This window comes from Drosophila montana, unplaced genomic scaffold, assembly GCF_035044405.1.
Source record: "Drosophila montana isolate Dmon_TW-CO22-7 unplaced genomic scaffold, ASM3504440v1 contig_2667_1, whole genome shotgun sequence".
Classification (NCBI taxonomy): domain Eukaryota; kingdom Metazoa; phylum Arthropoda; class Insecta; order Diptera; family Drosophilidae; genus Drosophila; species Drosophila montana.
The window spans coordinates 384,140-399,759 of record NW_026997534.1 but is presented as its reverse complement, the minus strand read 5'-3'; the positions used below and the strand labels follow the sequence as shown (position 1 = coordinate 399,759).

The window sequence follows — 15,620 nt, the reverse complement described above, 5'->3', positions numbered from 1 at the left end:
TAAATAACCTTACAACAACTACAAGTGTGAAGTAGGCGCCCAAATTTGGGTGGAAAAAAGAAAACAAAAAAACAACTGCCTAGGCCAATATTCAACAGCTTTGTGAGCTGCATGCAAAACGAGATATGTGAAAGATATGTAATATGAATGTGAACTTGAATCGCCGATACTTAAAGGGCATTCCATTTGTGTCTATGAATATCACATGTTAAAACCAATCGACTTGTTCAGGGCTAAAGAGGTAGCCATTAGGAATCCTACAAAGACTCCCAAAACAATGCTCAATATTTGAATTCTATGCGAAACGCCTACAGATTAACTTTCCAATAAAATACTTGTTTTTAATTATTTGTTCAAATAATACATTTTAAAATATATCCGTGTATTAAGACTAAATTATTCGTAGTCAAAATTCATGTGAAAATTATACCCTCAAATATCCTATATAAACATAGGTCGAAATTTCCAAACCCCATAACTCGGCCAAATCTCATCGGATTTGCACGAGGTTAGACTTTTTGTTGATGGTTTGGCCTTTAGATAAATTTGGCATCAAAATCTGGCAACACTATTCTTGCTCAAAATTCATGTGAAAAAAGTGCCCTCAAATATCCCATATACATATATATGTCAAAATTAATACGTAATTCAACGATTTGGGAAATTCCCCCCATAAATGTGGGTAACTAGCGAAAAACGGTTGTTGTAAAAGTTTTTGCTTACCATCCGACCGGCTTTAAAGACATTTTTAAAAATCTTTGGATGGAAAATCCATACCTCATTTGGTGGAAATGACGGTCAAATTGTTGGTGGTTGACGTTTTGTGCTCAAAGGATCTATATGAACAATCATGTGGGATGTGTTTCGCACTTTTCGCAGAACCCAAGCTTGCCCGGTAGAAATGCGACTCAAAGATTTGTTGGGCTAAGGTTTAACTTTGCATATACATATATGTATGCCTGTTTGTACATACATGTATGCATGTTTGTTTTGCATGCATGCGTGCATGTTTGTTTTGCATGCATGCGTGCATGTACACACATACATGCATACATGCATACATGCATACATACATACATACATACATACATACATACATACATACATACATACATACATACATACATACATACATACATACATACATGCATACATGCATACATGCATACATGCATACATGCATACATGCATACATGCATACATGCATACATACATACATACACACATACACACATACACATACATACATACATACATACATACACCAAAAAAACACCAAAAAAAATCACCAAAAAAAATACTACACTACTAGCTACACATGAAAATCTGCAGAGCCTACTTGAATTCTTGAGAATCGAGGAGAAGAGCACTTGGTAGAAATTCGTTTTATTTAAATTTGCAGCACAGCAACAAATATGATTGGTCTGCGTTTGGTATTAGAAAACAAACATGCATGCACACATACATACATAAATGCATACATACATGCACGCATACACTAACACACACTCGCAAACACACACACACAGACACACACATATATATATAATACTTATATGCCTTAGTACAAAATATAAAATATACTTTGTTCCATATAAGCTCACTATTATAAGATTTGTATTGACTCTATACTTTATTTATTGCTAGTAATTATATAAAAAGATTATTCTTTTGATTATTTTTGGAAAAAATATAACACTTCCAGCCTTTTTAGACTTGCAATTGTCATAAAACCGAACCTATTTTTATAAGATACACCATTTCAGCCTTAGATTGAACCTTTCAATAATTTTGACAACAAATTGAAATGTACCTTTTAAAAATTGTTATTTTTAAAATATATCAAAAATATTTAAAACCCAATTCCATAGGGAAAGCTCTGTCTAAGCTTTAAACTATCAATACTTTGATATATATGAACAATTATTCAAAGGGGATATATATCTGACCATGCTTTAATTTCTAGATTTAATTTAAATAATTAAATAGCCCTTGGTAATCATCCCAACCGTTTTTCTCTCTCTCTCCCTCTCTCTTTAGTCCTGCAAAGCTTAACTCATATTTATAGGAGACACCATTTTGACTCCGGCTTTATCACTAGACTAATACTTCATACAAATTTGGAATTACAAAAAGATTACTGGTTTTAGTCTTTCGACTTTGCTTACATTGCCTTGATTTAAGCTGAGAACAAAAGCATTTTCATGTTGCTTTCAGTCGATGCTACTTTAACAACAGCAACAACTTGTAGCTGTCAAATTGACAGGCAGATTGGTCTATAAATAGGGGGAGCGACATATAGTTAGTATACCAGGTAGTGCTTAAATTAAATCCGAGAGCTTGCCAAACTTATTGTCAGGGAACTGCGCACTTGGCAGCCCGCATCCAGCGTTTCGCATGAACTGGTGCAGGATTTAGCTGGAATCGGGCACACACGTGGGTGCCGTGTATTGCATACATAAATAACAATTGGAGGTACGACGCAGATAGCACACCTTGGAGGAGCAGCAGCCGGAGGACAATAATAAAAATAAAGCTGAATACAAATAGAGACTGAGTTGCCGGAGATGATATTTAAATCAGCTGCACGCAGCCAGCCAGGTGGGCTGATGGGCACGTGGCGTCGCCTGTTTACCACGCTTGCCACACCTGATTAAAATCTATTGACACCAAAACTGGAGCACTGCAGAGCCAAGCCGCAAAGGAAACGGAAATGGTTGCCCTCTGCCCACTTAATGAAACCCAATTACACCAGACGACCGGGCAAACAAAAACAGCTGCAAAGATTCGCTGGCGCAGCTGCCGCTACACCTGTTAACGCTATTTGCATTTTCTCGCCTTGTGTACAAGCACTAAATATAATATATTTTATTATTATGCCCCCCACACCCTCACTCTCCTGTTCATCATCCTCTTTATGGGCAAGGACATGCGCAAACAACACCCCGCCCACCCGTTGCCGACACTCGGCCGCCATCGCCCAACTAACCCACCCACCCATCCAAGACCCAGTCCTTCCTCCTGGAGCTGGAGAGCCGCTCACCTCAGTATAAATAGGGCGCAGCTTTGCGCACACAGCCTCAGTTGCTGGAGCGTGTTGCTCGCGTGGTCTTGTCCCTACGGCTCCTCTTGGTCCCAGTAAAAGTCTCACGTTACAAGCCGCAAACTGTTGCGAAAGGCAAGCTGCAGCAGTAATCGCAACAAAAAAAAAGTTCCAAGTTACCAACAATTGACAATTGCCAGCGGAAGTTGTTGTTTTCCATGTGTTTACCCAATTTAGCGCCGATCTGTGTAATTGGACAACGTTGGAGTTGTATTTAAGCCGAATCCAGGTGAGCAACCCATTTGATTTGAAGCGATTGCACTACATGAGCTATTCGAGCCGAAATATGACTATGTTTTGGTCTGAATTGATTGTGAAGCTTAATATAAACAAATTAAATGTAGTAAATCGAACAGCTGATTTTATATGTCAACACATCTCATATTATAAGGTTCTGAGCTTGAAAATAATTAAATTTAAGTTAATAGAAATTAAATTTAAATAATTGTATGTATATAAGAATTATCTGGTAAAACTCCCAAACATTTGGTACTTCATAAAATGAATGTACCAAAATTTAAATATTTACAAGTAGCTTGTAACTCAAATAGCTTGATCTTTTGCAAACAGGATTCAATGAGTTGCATTTGCAGTGTTTCATTTCCATAAAACGCTGCTTTACAACACTGCAAATGGCAAGTGCAAGGCGGCCCAACTTGAACAGCGTTGCCAGAGTTGCAATTTTGCAGCTTTTGCAAGCAAGAAATTGTAAACGAAAAAGGAGAGCGACTCTTACAAAAAGAAACAAAATCATATGGTGCAGAAAAATTAGTTACAAAAACAAAAGCACAAGAGCACAAATGAACGGCAACGTAACTGACAAAAGCAGAAGCCGATAAAAAGCCACCCTTACGACGGGCGCCGCGTTGCCAGGCGTCAGACGGCAGGCGGCAGAGGCAGCTTTTCTAAGGGTTCGCATTCAGTTGAACAGCAAACTTCGAAGCGTACGGTTCGCAGTTCGGTTGCGTTTCTATTCTTTATTCTCCAACAATTTCAGCAAACTTCTCACACACTCACACCGATACCGTTTGATAGCGACAGGCCAACCAACCAGCAGACAGAATATTCGCTCATACACAGTCCGTGTGCGCGTGTGTGTGTGTGTGTGTGCTCGTGTTCGTGTTAGTGCATGTGTGTGTGCTTGTGTTGAGTGTGTGTGTGTTTTTCTCGACTTGTCGACGTTCTCCTCAAACCAAATACGTTAAAAAAATACATACATATATATAAAAAGAAGTGCAAAGATGGCCGAAAATTGTCCAAAATGCAAGAAATCAATCAACTCGAAGGATGCAATCATCATCTGCAACTCGGACGACTGCCTAAAGAAGTTCCATCGCACGTGCGTCAATATAGACGATGCGATGTACGATTTGATACAGAAGAACCCAATGATATCGTTTAACTGTGATGAGTGCAGAAATCAATCGCCGAAGGCACTGTCCGCCAAGCTGCACACCATCGAGGAGAAGGTGAACAAGGTGTGCAACGGCGTCAATCAGATCCAGGGTCGGATGTACCAACAGTATTTCCAATTTGGCAATCAGCCCGTCAACAATCTGGATGGCAAAAAGCATCCGCAGCAAAACAATCTCATCGTTGTTGGCAACAATTGCAATTCGGATCGATTGCAGGTCGTCTGCGACTACGGTCGCTGGGTGCAGGTGGGCAAATTTGCGACAAACACCAGCGAGGATGACATTATCGAGCATTTGGCCGAGGAGCTGAAGATCAACAAGAATCTGGTCAAGTGCACCAAGCTGGTCAAAAACGATGCCAACCTATCGCAGCTATCATACTGCAAATTCAAGATATCCATACCGGACTATCGTTTCAATGAGCTGTTCAACGAGGCGATTTGGCCAAGTGGCGTTATGGTTAGCCCATTCACACCACGCTCTCAGCTGAATCAGAATCGCATATAAAACGAGAGAGACCGGACGGGCGCAGCAGCGAGAGCAAGCCGCAGCGGCAGAGAGCGCGCCTGCGCACCAATTGGCGAAGGGGTGGCTGCAGAGACAGAGAGTGAGAGTGGGAGTGGGAGTGGGAGGGAGAGAGCGCGCGCGGCTGAAGGAGGAGGAGGCTTGCCTGTGCCGGTCGGTCAGCGACAATAGCAACCACAATAACAATAATAATAACAACAACAACAACAACACAGTTTTCATTCGATAATGTTTTGTGCCGGGTTGGCTTCACTTTGTATGCGAACATTTTTCAACACTGACAACTCGAAAACTTTGTCTCAACACTTTTCGAATTGCAGCTACACCGAATACTTAAAGAATTAACTTTGAAAATGCAATTTAAAATGTTTTAGCGTTGCGTAAAATTATCGAAAAACAAAATAAGAAAGCAAAAGAAAACCAAAACTTAATATTTTTAATGGCAAACCAAAAAATAAATAAAAAAAAAACAAAACCAAAGTTAAATACTTAAATGTGCAGCAGAGTCAAATATTAGTCATTTATGAATATCTGTCGTATTTAAATTAAACAAAATGAAACTCAACTATTAAACCACGCAGTCAGCAATTAATTAAAAACCAACCACAAACAAATATTTATATATACATATTTAAGCTATTTAAACAAGTTTAATTTGTATACTTTCTAATAATCAATTTTCCCCCATTAGTTGTTTTTTTAATACTGTTTTATTTAGTGTACTTCCCCGCAATTCCAAACCAAAGAAGTTTTAAACCAAAGCATTAGCTTATATACAACTTATTCTCAAGAAGCATATTCAGCTATATTGTATTCGTATTTGCGTAGTTTGAGGCATTTTCAAAGCTTGTTCCCAAAAATTTCTAGAAATTTTGCGAACCATTGAAATGGACAATTGCAAATTGTAAAACATATTCAAAATAAAAATTATATGTATTTCTATATTCGAAACTATATTAAAATGTCAAATGAAAAACAAACAAAACAGAAAAAAATATAGAAACCTGTTCAACACAACTTTAAAGAACATCAGTTGGGGGTTTGAGAATTTACATAGCGCGGCAGCTGGGCAAATAAATGTTGCAATAAACTCAACTCAAGAATATATAGAGATGTAATGAATATTATAAATATATATATATTTCGTAATTGATGTATTTTTTTGTACGCGAACCCCGTTTCGCTTAAAAGACACACACACAGGAACACAATAGGATGGCAACTAAATATTTCAATGATCGCAGCCTCCGATGTTAAGTTTGGGTATGGAACGGGGGCAGGGGTTCGTTGGAGGTGTGCATCATATAAAAAAAAAAAAGACAGCAAACGTAGATTTCTATTTACGCAAGAGAAATAAAAAGCAAAAACAAAAAAACAAACATATATTATATATTTAGTATACAACAATATGCATGCATGTATTTATGTCAACTTTTTCAATAAATTCTACAAAAAAAAACAACCGAAACTTAATTTTGTTAAACGACTGTATTATTGGAACGGCAGGGTAAATGTTTTAATGATCGCGAATCACAATCCTCTAGCACTATGAAATTATTATTATTTTAACTGCGCGTGTGTATGTAGCAAAATCAGCTTAAACTGATTGCGAATTACAAGCCAAAAGCACATTTAAAACAAATTTATTTATGTACGAATATGAATAGCAAAATCAACCAAGACTGATTGAGAATTATTAGCTATATAATCTAATCTGTTCGGGCATATAGAGCAAATTCAGCTTAAACTGTTTGCGAATTACAAGCCAAAAGCACACTCAATGCATTCGAAACGAGCTGTAACGACTTTTAAGTATTTGTTTTCATATCAGGTACATTATTTGCTTTAAACTTTAAATTCAATGCACACTTTTATACCACGCTTTAGTTTCTACTTTAAGCACCCCCACCACACAGGCATTATGACCAACTCGAAACGCAAACAGCCCACAAAACCCACAAGCACAACAGATGCCACCGCAGAAAACAAATCCCCAACTGCAGATGATGAGCCGTGCACGACTGGGCCGGAAGAGGTGGCAGCTTCAGAGCCCGGTCCAAGCGCTCAGTTCTTTAAGCTGTGCTTTGGCCATGATCTGCAAAACTTTGACAGCTTGCAGAGTTTTACGCGCTGGCTGCATCGACCCGTGGATGGCGCAGCCTTGGGTGTATTCCGGATGCTCTACGGCGCCGCCATGCTGATCGACATAGCCGAGGAGCGCGGCGGGGGGCAGCTGGACGTGCGCTACGGTGAACCGCATCATTGTCATTTTCCGCTCTTCAACGGAATGGCCGCCTTGGACTATCCGCTGATGGGCTGCGTCTATCTGGCCATGTGGCTGGGCGCCTGGGGCATTATGCTGGGCTATCGTTTCCGGCTCAGCTGCTCGACATTTGTGGCGGGCTACTGGTACATCTTTCTGCTGGACAAGCCGGCGTGGAATAATCATAGCTATCTCTTCGGATTGGTCGGCACGCTGTTGCTGTTCACACGGGCGCACAGCTACTGGTGGGTAATCCTTTGAGCATGCCATATCCAATCCAATTGATCTACTGCTTTTGCTTGCAGCTCCCTGGACAGTTGGCTGCGGCCAGAGCTGAGGCAGCCGGTGCCGTATTGGAATTACTTTCTCATCAAGTTCCAGTTCTTTGTGCTGTACGTGTACGCGGGTCTGAAGAAGTTTTCGCTGGAATGGCTCTCCGGCTATGCCATGTCCAGTCTCAGTCAGCATTGGGTTTTTGCGCCCTTTCGCCAGCTGCTGGACGACGAGCTCATCGATCTGCTGATCATCCATTGGTTTACGGCCTTTTTCGATCTCTCCATCGCATTTTTCATGACCTGCGAGAAGACGCGTCTGCTGGTTACTCCGTTCATGATTAGCTTTCACTTGATGAACTCGCGACTCTTTATTATAGGTGGGTTTTTAGAGGAATTCCCTGCTCTAATGCCTAAATGTCTATCGTTTATATAGGCATGTTCCCTTGGGTCTGCCTGGCGGAGGTGCCGCTCTTCTTCAGCTTCGACTGGCCACGACGCTTACGGTGCTTGGTCAAGACGACGCCAGCATTGAAGGAGGAGAAGAAAGCCCCGGTCGGCGATCAACCCAGGTTCAAGGACCGGTTGCGCAGCTGCATCATAATCTTGTACTGCGCGCTGCAGCTGTTTCTGCCCTACTCGCACTTCATCACCAAGGGCTACAATAACTGGACGAACGGTCTCTATGGCTACTCCTGGGACATGATGGTGCACTCCTACGATACGGTGCTGACCTCCATCCAGGTGGTGGACAATGACAACCAGAAGGTGCATCATCTGAATCCCTATGCCTTCACCGAATACGATCGCTGGACTAAGTATGCCGACATGGCTGTCCAGTATGCCAAGTGCATTGAGAAGAACATCCGAGACGACATGGAACTGCATCCGGAGAACAGTCCGTTGACAAGCAGCAACATTTCCATTTACTTTGACATTTGGTGTGCCATGAACGGGCGGTTTCAGCAGCGCACCTTTGATCCGCGCGTGGATCTGCTAAAGGCGCCCTGGTCACCTTTTAAGCGTACGCCCTGGTCGCTGCCGCTGCTCACAGAGCTGAATCATATGCGTCCGAAACTCAAAACAATTGCCAATGAGGTGCTGGCCTGGAACAACTACTCGGATGTTATATTTGTCGCCGATTTTCCAGGTCTAACGCTGAGCAACTTTATCGCTCCGACTCTATTCAACTGCAGCCTGACAATACTCGAGGGTAATGTGCGCTACAAGAGCGCCAAGGATGGGGAGGAGTTCTTCCTGACAGCCGGCAAGAGCATTGGCCTGGAGAGCAATGCCACGCACTATGTGACCACCATTGGGCAGAAGCCAGCCTCCTATTTGTACACCTATGTAAACAAGACCATGCTGGAGCAGGACATTGTCATAGATGATGTGGGTCAGTCCAAGGAGCGATCATTGCTGCCGCTCTGGAAGGAGTTCAAGCAACGCCTCGGCAATTACCAACAGTTCCTCAAGCATTTGGCCAATTGCTTGCTCTACTTGCTATACGATGTGCCCATACCGATTTCCATTAGAGAGAGAGATTAAGAATGAAGCAGTCGATATTATATTCCACTTGCTACAATGTATTTCCTTGCCTAAGTCCCTTAGTGTCACATAATGTGTGGGTGATAAAACTGATAATAAATGTTTAATGTTATACCTCAGAAAAATGTTTATATATGGTAGATAAGCCATTAAGGAAAACTTTGAGCTTTCAAGATCGGATTTCATATAACGTTGAAAAATGATACATTGAAATATCTCGGGTAATTATTGTCCGATTTTCATATAATATAGCTTTTTGAACTCGTACGAATCACAATATTCAATTGGCATTACAAAATCCTTTGCTAACATTTCACAACAATTGACAAAAATGGTAAGGGGATATATCACAATTTTTGCAATAATGGGATCATTTCGCATGATCACAATTTTTGATTCCAACGTAATCTATAGCATTTCACGAGTCCAAAATGCCATAACTTTCCACAATGGGAAGTTCATGAACAATTTTAAAATTGGAATAACTCGGGTAAATAAAGTCAGATTTTCAAATAATACAGCTTTTTGGGCTCGTACGGATCCGACAATCAATTGGCATTCAAAAAATCCCATTCTTATATTTGATCGGATTTGACAAATATGCCAAGGGGTTAAATCACAATTTGTGCAAAAATGGGGTCATTTCGAATATTCACAATTTTTGAATTCAACCTAATCTATAGAGTATACAAAGTCCGAAAATGCATATCTTTCCAATATTGGACTATATATATATCCAAGTTTAGGCCATTTAATGTTTTTGGATAAATATATTATACTAAAAAATGTCCGTGTCCAAATAGCGAGAAACTGTTGCCCGCTGTAGTTAAAAATGGCCTACTGCGAGTTAGTCCCAGGGTAAGCTAGACCCTCTCTACTCTCTACTCTTATCCAACCCAACAATATTATGCTATATTTACATAATCCGAATATATACTTATATGTATAACTGTATTTACAAACCGGACACAATATTATTTTCAACCTAAATGTTAACAAATCTCTGCACATAAAATTTTGTGACCTCGTCAATTAAGAAAGCGCATCATTAAAACTAGAAAACGTGATTAACGTGGCCAACAATAGGACTACAGAGCGTTCGCTGTCTTTTGCTGCGACGCCTCCTCTGCGCGACGACTGGGATCGAATTGTTGGGTCTGGGTTTCCCACAGGCGTGCATAGAGGCCATTTTGTTTGAGCAACTCCATGTGCGTGCCACGTTCTCCCACACAGCCGTTCTCCAGCACCAGAATCTCGTCGGCATCCTTAATTGTGGACAAACGGTGGGCAATGCAAATGCTGGTGCGGCCCGAGGTAGCGCGGGAAAGAGCCTGCAATATGTTCTACAAAAGGAAAGGGCATCAGCTAAGTCGGCGACTCAAGCAAGCCAGGGTCAAGCGACTCACATGCTCCGTGATGGAATCCAAACTGCTGGTAGCCTCATCGAAGATTAGAATGGGCGTGTTCTTCAAGATGGCCCGCGCAATTGCCACACGCTGCTTCTCGCCGCCGGAGAGCTTAAGGCCCCGTTCGCCAACCTGGGTTCGGTACTGATTGGGCCAGCTCATGATCGAATCATGCAGATCGGCCATGCGTGCCGCATTTTGCACATCCAGGTGCGATTTGCTCAGGTTGCCGTAGTGTATGTTATGTTCGATGGTATTGTGGAAGAGCACAGAGTCCTGAGGCACGACAGCAATGCTTCGGCGCAGACTGTCCAGTTCAACGCCGCTGATGTCCTGGCCCCCAATCAAAATACGACCCGCATTCGGCTCGAAAAAGCGAAAGAGTAAACGCACCATAGACGATTTACCGGAACCGGAACCACCGACAATGGCCACATTCTTGCCGGCGGGTATGCTAAATGACAGATCCCTAAAAATGGCCTTGCCCGGCTCATACTCGAAACTAACATTTTGAAACTCAATAGACGCATTGCTGTTGTCCACGTAGAGTGGCTGCGCATTGGGCGCCGACTGTATGCTACTGTCCACATTCATGAGCGTAAACATGGCCTGCATGTCCAGCAGCGCCTGCCGCACCTCACGATACACGCTGCCCAGAAAGCCCAATGGTATGGACAGCTGAAATAGCAAGCCGTTCACCATGACTAGATCACCGACCGTCATATTGCCCTGGACAATCTCCTTGGCCGCCAACACCATGATAAGACTTAGAGCGCTGCTAAATATCGCATTCTGTCCAAAATTAAGCAGCGCCAGGCTGGAGCTGGTCTTCAAGCTGGCCGTCTCGTACTTTTTCAGCACCTCGTTGTAGCAGCCGGCCTCGTACTTCTCGTTGTTGAAATATTTGACCGTCTCATAGTTGATCAGCGAATCGACAGCCTTGTTGCCCGCCTCGTTCTCCGCCTGGTTCATGTAGACGCGAAAGCGTGTGCGCCACTGCGTCACACTCAGTGTGTAGAGGGCATAGACGCCCACACAGCCCATGCTAACGCCGGCGAAAGCTAGACCGTATTTAAAGCCCAATAAGCTGGAGACCAGCGTCAGCTCAAATATGGTGGGCACTATGTTGAAGACCATGGCGGACAGCACAAAGTTAATGCCACGCGAGCCCCGATCGATTGTCTTGGACAGCGCGCCCGTCTGCTTGTTCAAATGAAAGGCCAAATCCAGATTGTGCAGATGCAGGAACACATTGGTGGCAATCTTGCGTATGGAATGGTGGGCGACCTTGGCGAACACAGCGTTGCGCAGCTCATTGAAGCCAGCGGCGCTGGCTCTGGCAATGCCATCTGCAAACGTTGGATTTATGAATCTCCTTTAATGGTATTAAGACTTGAGAGCACTTACAGCCCAGGAGCATGGCCGTGGCTGCCGACAGTACTGCGTCCGGCGCTGTGTCCATGTTAAGCGTTGTCATCGTATCCACGGCACCTTTGAACATAAATGGCACACAGACAGTCAACAGCTTGGAGCCGGCGAGCAGACCCAGCGAGATGCCCACACTGCGACAGGGCAGACAATTAGCTGGGGTATATTTAAAGGCCTTTTTTTGATTTTAAATGTATTTCAGCTTTACCGCTTGCGCACCAGGGCATCATCCTTGGGCCAAATGTACGCCATCATGGCGCGCAGCATGTCCTTGGAGGTGACCTCGGGTGCGTCCAGTTTGCCCAGCGATGCGCCGCCATCGTTGCCGCCGCTGCCTATATGAACGTGACATAGACGTGATTGTTGTTGTTGTTGTGGCAGTCGTTGTTGTTGTTGTAGCCCTGCTGCTGCTGCTGCTGGTGCTGCTGCTGTGGCTGCAACTGCATCGAATTGACTTTAATGCAGCTAAATCCAAACAGGCGCCAATACAACAAACGAACAGACAAACAAACAAACGAGTGCAATTGTTTTTGGGCTTATCATGTTACACATTAGCTCAAATATAAACAAAAATTAGTTAGTCAAAGTAAAAGCACAAATACGCAATAAAAATATAATAAATAGCATTAGACATTGGCGTAACAAATCGCGCATATCCTTGCGGGAGTGTGTAAGCGAATTTAATTGTATTGAAGCTCGAAGAGAAGTCGAAAGTAGAAGACAAATGTACAAAAAATGTATATACCTCTATTTATATAGACGGTACAGTAATCACTCGAACATGTGAACTGCGAACAACTAAAACTGGACATTTAATCCTCTTGTGCCTCTGCCTTTTTGGCACCTCCACACTATTTATGGGAAATGCATTCTTGATTCATTTCGGTATTCATAGTCCGATCTTAATGAATTTTTGACTTCCTGAGTGTGGCATACAAAATAGTGTGTAGTAAAAATACAATTTATTCCAATTTCAGGAGAGTTATCCGAAAAGTGAATTGCTCAAGGCTGTATATACGATACGTACAAGTTTGACATATCTACTTCTTAATATTTCCTATTAAGGCTTAATATATCATGTCTCCAAGTCCTTATTATAAAAATAAGTGAACATATGTAACTGTGTTTATCACAGAATATATATTTAAAATTTCCATTCCTCTAGCTCTTGTAGTTTCCGAGATCGACGTGTTCACACAGACAGACATAGTTAGATCAGCACTGTTGTCGTCCTGATGAATATAAATATTTGCTTTATGGGAACGAAGATCGCTCCTTCTGCCGGTTATACATATTAGGATAAACCTGTTTTACCTATATTACCCACATTATATGTGTTCAGCTAATAAAGAGGAAATTATCTAAAAGCAGCAATCTAATTTCTAATTTTTCAAGCGATCACAGTTCACATTTAAACAGCTAATTAATAACAAGGAATTTTACACAGACGTGTCAGTGGCATTTGTCTGTTATGGAAGAATTAAAAACACACTCTGCGTGGATATACTACATCAAGTTATCTACAACGTGTTAAGCTACAGTTGGACCTACCTTTTAGCTTCTTGGCAAAGACGCCGCCTAGCAATTTGTTGCCTGGTGTGGGCGTAAACGGGGTTATCCTCTTGTTGGACTTGGAATTGTGCTGTGAATCATCGTCGGATCTGGCAAGCGTGGCATAAAGCTGCAAAGTAAATGAGAGCTTTAGAATGAATGACTAACAGATGTTTACAAAATTAAATATGTATACTTTATTTCATAAAACAAAACTCAATTAGGATTAACTATTAGCTTCGCAATGCGCTGCCTCAAAGTCGCGCAGGTAACGCAAGCACTCCAAGAGGTAACCATGCGCGACAGTGCCGCTCTCCGTGAGCTGTGGCAGCTGCTCCAGCGCCGCCACAAAGCCACGATACTCCTTAATTTTATGTGCCAGCAAATAGGATAGCTCCGGCTGTATATCGTCGAATTGGTCGACATCGCCGAAGGCAATTTGATTGAGCACATTGGGAAAGTGCGCCTGCTGCTTGAAGATCAGATGCAGCACCACGCGCAGATTGTGCGAGCAGCCATCCTGAATGTGCACAAACATTTGGTCCATTAAATTATGCTCCCTGATGAATTTAAAGATATTGCGATGATAGCTCTGCTCCGCCAGCTGCTTATTGTGCGCGATGAGCTGTTCAATGTCCAACAACGTAAACTCAAAGTAGTCGTGCGCATTGCGCTCCAAATAGAAGCCGTACTCCGTGAGCAACTTCAAATTGGGCAGTGCTCCATAGCTGATAAACAGCTGCTCATATGGCCTCAGCTCGGGCTTTGACAACGCGTCCAGCGTAAGGACATAATCCTGACTCTTACTGCCGGGCACCAGCTGCAGCTCTGCTGTTGTCTGCACGCTGTCCGAGTGATTGAACAGATCCAGAAATGGTGCCAGTGCCAGATTGGTGCTGCCGTTGAGCAACGCCTGGAAATGACTGCGTGCCGGCGGCTGCAGTTGATGTGCATTTAGGTAGACGCTGCGCGTGTTTACAGCAAAATAGGCGCGTCGATACTCCTCCAGAGTCCAAATGTCCTCGCAATAGCGCTGACCACAGCATTCACAATGCTGTGCGCCCACCAGGCACTTCAGCAACTGGTGATAATTGCGTATCTGACGATTTTGAGCCACTGTGCGCTCCAACACGGACTCGGGCAGACACTGAAGCTCGGACATGGCACAGAAATAGGGCGTCGTATAGCTGCCTGGCAGCGTGTCCAGATAGGCAGAACATGGCGAGCCCTGTGTGGTCTCGTTTAGATGCTGTTGATGCATTAAATAGCAGGCGACAAGCGCCTGGAAGGACAAGCGCGAATCCTTGTCAAACAAATCCGTATTGAAGAGCGCTTTAAACTGCGCATCCGACTCCAGTGTGGCTATGCTGATGAGACAGCTGGCGGGCAGGCGTATCAGCTCATCGCCAGCCTGAAAGCGTAGACGCTTGGAGCACAAGCCGCGTCCAGTTTGGGGGAAATTAAGTGCAGAAAGCTGACTATGATTGCGCCAACCCAAGGCGTGCAGCTGGCCATAAAGCACGTGCAGTGAATTGCTAGTTTCGGTTGTTGGTTGTGGGGCGCGACGAAGTCGTTGGCGCTGAGTGCGTCCCATTCTGCGTGTGTGCTGTTTTGGCGCCCGTAAATGCTTTAGGATGTGAGATTTGCTTTAGGCTTGCTGCAACGAAAGAAGCAAGTGCGTACGTACTTAGTGCATTGAGTTAATTGCGAAAAGGGGCCAAAACAACACACACGCAAATTGTTGCCTGACCTCTTTGATGTCGTTCTGTTTTAACTATTAATGCGAATGCTATTCCAACCCTTATCATTAAACAAACTTATGAAATCGTAATCTGACCATTTATGCATATCACGAGATGGCCTTGAATTTTGCTGTGATATATTTTACTTACCACACGCGTTTGTAGTAGTGTCCAAGTTTGTTTGTGGCATGCAATGTGGAAAGTGTATGTAAGCGTCTTCTTTTTACTGCACAATTTACTTAAGTATAATAATCCGGCCATAACTTTACGCGAAAACAAATAATAAACTCTAATGTTCTGGTAGGGACTGCTAAAAATATCGATACATTGCATTTGAAGCGATGTATTGCGATATCACTTGAGTGTG

General features: G+C 42.9%; 4 protein-coding genes across 7 annotated transcripts; 2 read left to right on the top strand and 2 right to left on the bottom strand.

Annotated features, from left to right (window-relative positions):
* Positions 1–3,104: 3,104 nt before the first annotated feature.
* On the top strand, positions 3,105–9,240 carry GC (gamma-glutamyl carboxylase). Of its 2 annotated transcripts, XM_064683786.1 has the most exons (4): positions 3,105–3,332; positions 6,931–7,551; positions 7,612–7,958; positions 8,015–9,240. In XM_064683786.1, exons 2-4 carry the CDS (start codon positions 6,965–6,967, stop codon positions 9,124–9,126), a joined length of 2,046 nt encoding a protein of 681 aa, XP_064539856.1. In that variant the 5' UTR covers positions 3,105–3,332; positions 6,931–6,964; the 3' UTR covers positions 9,127–9,240. The 2 variants fall into 2 exon arrangements, with proteins under 2 accessions (XP_064539856.1, XP_064539855.1); XM_064683785.1 differs by lacking the exon at positions 3,105–3,332 and having other exon boundaries at positions 6,881–7,551.
* Positions 3,871–5,577, top strand: LOC135429482 (uncharacterized). Its single transcript, XM_064683787.1, has one exon. The coding sequence runs from the start codon at positions 4,345–4,347 to the stop codon at positions 5,023–5,025; it is 681 nt and encodes a 226-aa protein (XP_064539857.1). The 5' UTR covers positions 3,871–4,344; the 3' UTR covers positions 5,026–5,577.
* Positions 9,241–10,041: 801 nt separating the features above from the next.
* ABCB7 (ATP binding cassette subfamily B member 7) lies at positions 10,042–15,540 on the bottom strand. 3 transcript variants are annotated; one of them, XM_064683748.1, is made up of 6 exons: positions 15,404–15,540; positions 13,512–13,641; positions 12,169–12,400; positions 11,940–12,094; positions 10,533–11,881; positions 10,042–10,469 (listed from the first exon to the last, which is right to left on the bottom strand). In XM_064683748.1, the coding sequence occupies exons 1-6, from the start codon at positions 15,512–15,514 to the stop codon at positions 10,215–10,217; spliced, it is 2,232 nt and encodes a 743-aa protein (XP_064539818.1). In that variant the 5' UTR covers positions 15,515–15,540; the 3' UTR covers positions 10,042–10,214. The 3 variants fall into 3 exon arrangements, with proteins under 3 accessions (XP_064539818.1, XP_064539819.1, XP_064539821.1); XM_064683749.1 differs by having other exon boundaries at positions 12,169–12,388; XM_064683751.1 differs by having other exon boundaries at positions 12,169–12,295.
* Positions 13,516–15,545, bottom strand: LOC135429450 (SET domain-containing protein 4). The gene is made up of 3 exons (XM_064683752.1): positions 15,404–15,545; positions 13,708–15,168; positions 13,516–13,641 (listed from the first exon to the last, which is right to left on the bottom strand). Exon 2 carries the CDS (start codon positions 15,103–15,105, stop codon positions 13,738–13,740), a length of 1,368 nt encoding a protein of 455 aa, XP_064539822.1. The 5' UTR covers positions 15,106–15,168; positions 15,404–15,545; the 3' UTR covers positions 13,516–13,641; positions 13,708–13,737.
* Between the last annotated feature and the right edge of the window lie 75 nt (positions 15,546–15,620).

Bases quoted from the DNA above. Each gene is read 5' to 3' on its own strand.
- LOC135429482 (XM_064683787.1), top strand. From the start codon at position 4,345: ATGGCCGAAAATTGTCCAAAATGCAAGAAATCAATCAACTCGAAGGAT.
- LOC135429450 (XM_064683752.1), bottom strand. From the start codon at position 15,105: ATGGGACGCACTCAGCGCCAACGACTTCGTCGCGCCCCACAACCAACA.
- ABCB7 (XM_064683748.1), bottom strand. From the start codon at position 15,514: ATGGCCGGATTATTATACTTAAGTAAATTGTGCAGTAAAAAGAAGACG. The intron at 12,095-12,168 runs GTAAAGCTGAAA...GCCCTGTCGCAG, and splicing joins GATGCCCTGGTGCGCAAGCG to TGTGGGCATCTCGCTGGGTC. The intron at 11,882-11,939 runs GTAAGTGCTCTC...CAACGTTTGCAG, and splicing joins CACGGCCATGCTCCTGGGCT to ATGGCATTGCCAGAGCCAGC.
- GC (XM_064683785.1), top strand. From the start codon at position 6,905: ATGCACACTTTTATACCACGCTTTAGTTTCTACTTTAAGCACCCCCAC. The intron at 7,552-7,611 runs GTGGGTAATCCT...TTTTGCTTGCAG, and splicing joins ACACGGGCGCACAGCTACTG to CTCCCTGGACAGTTGGCTGC. The intron at 7,959-8,014 runs GTGGGTTTTTAG...TCGTTTATATAG, and splicing joins CTCGCGACTCTTTATTATAG to GCATGTTCCCTTGGGTCTGC.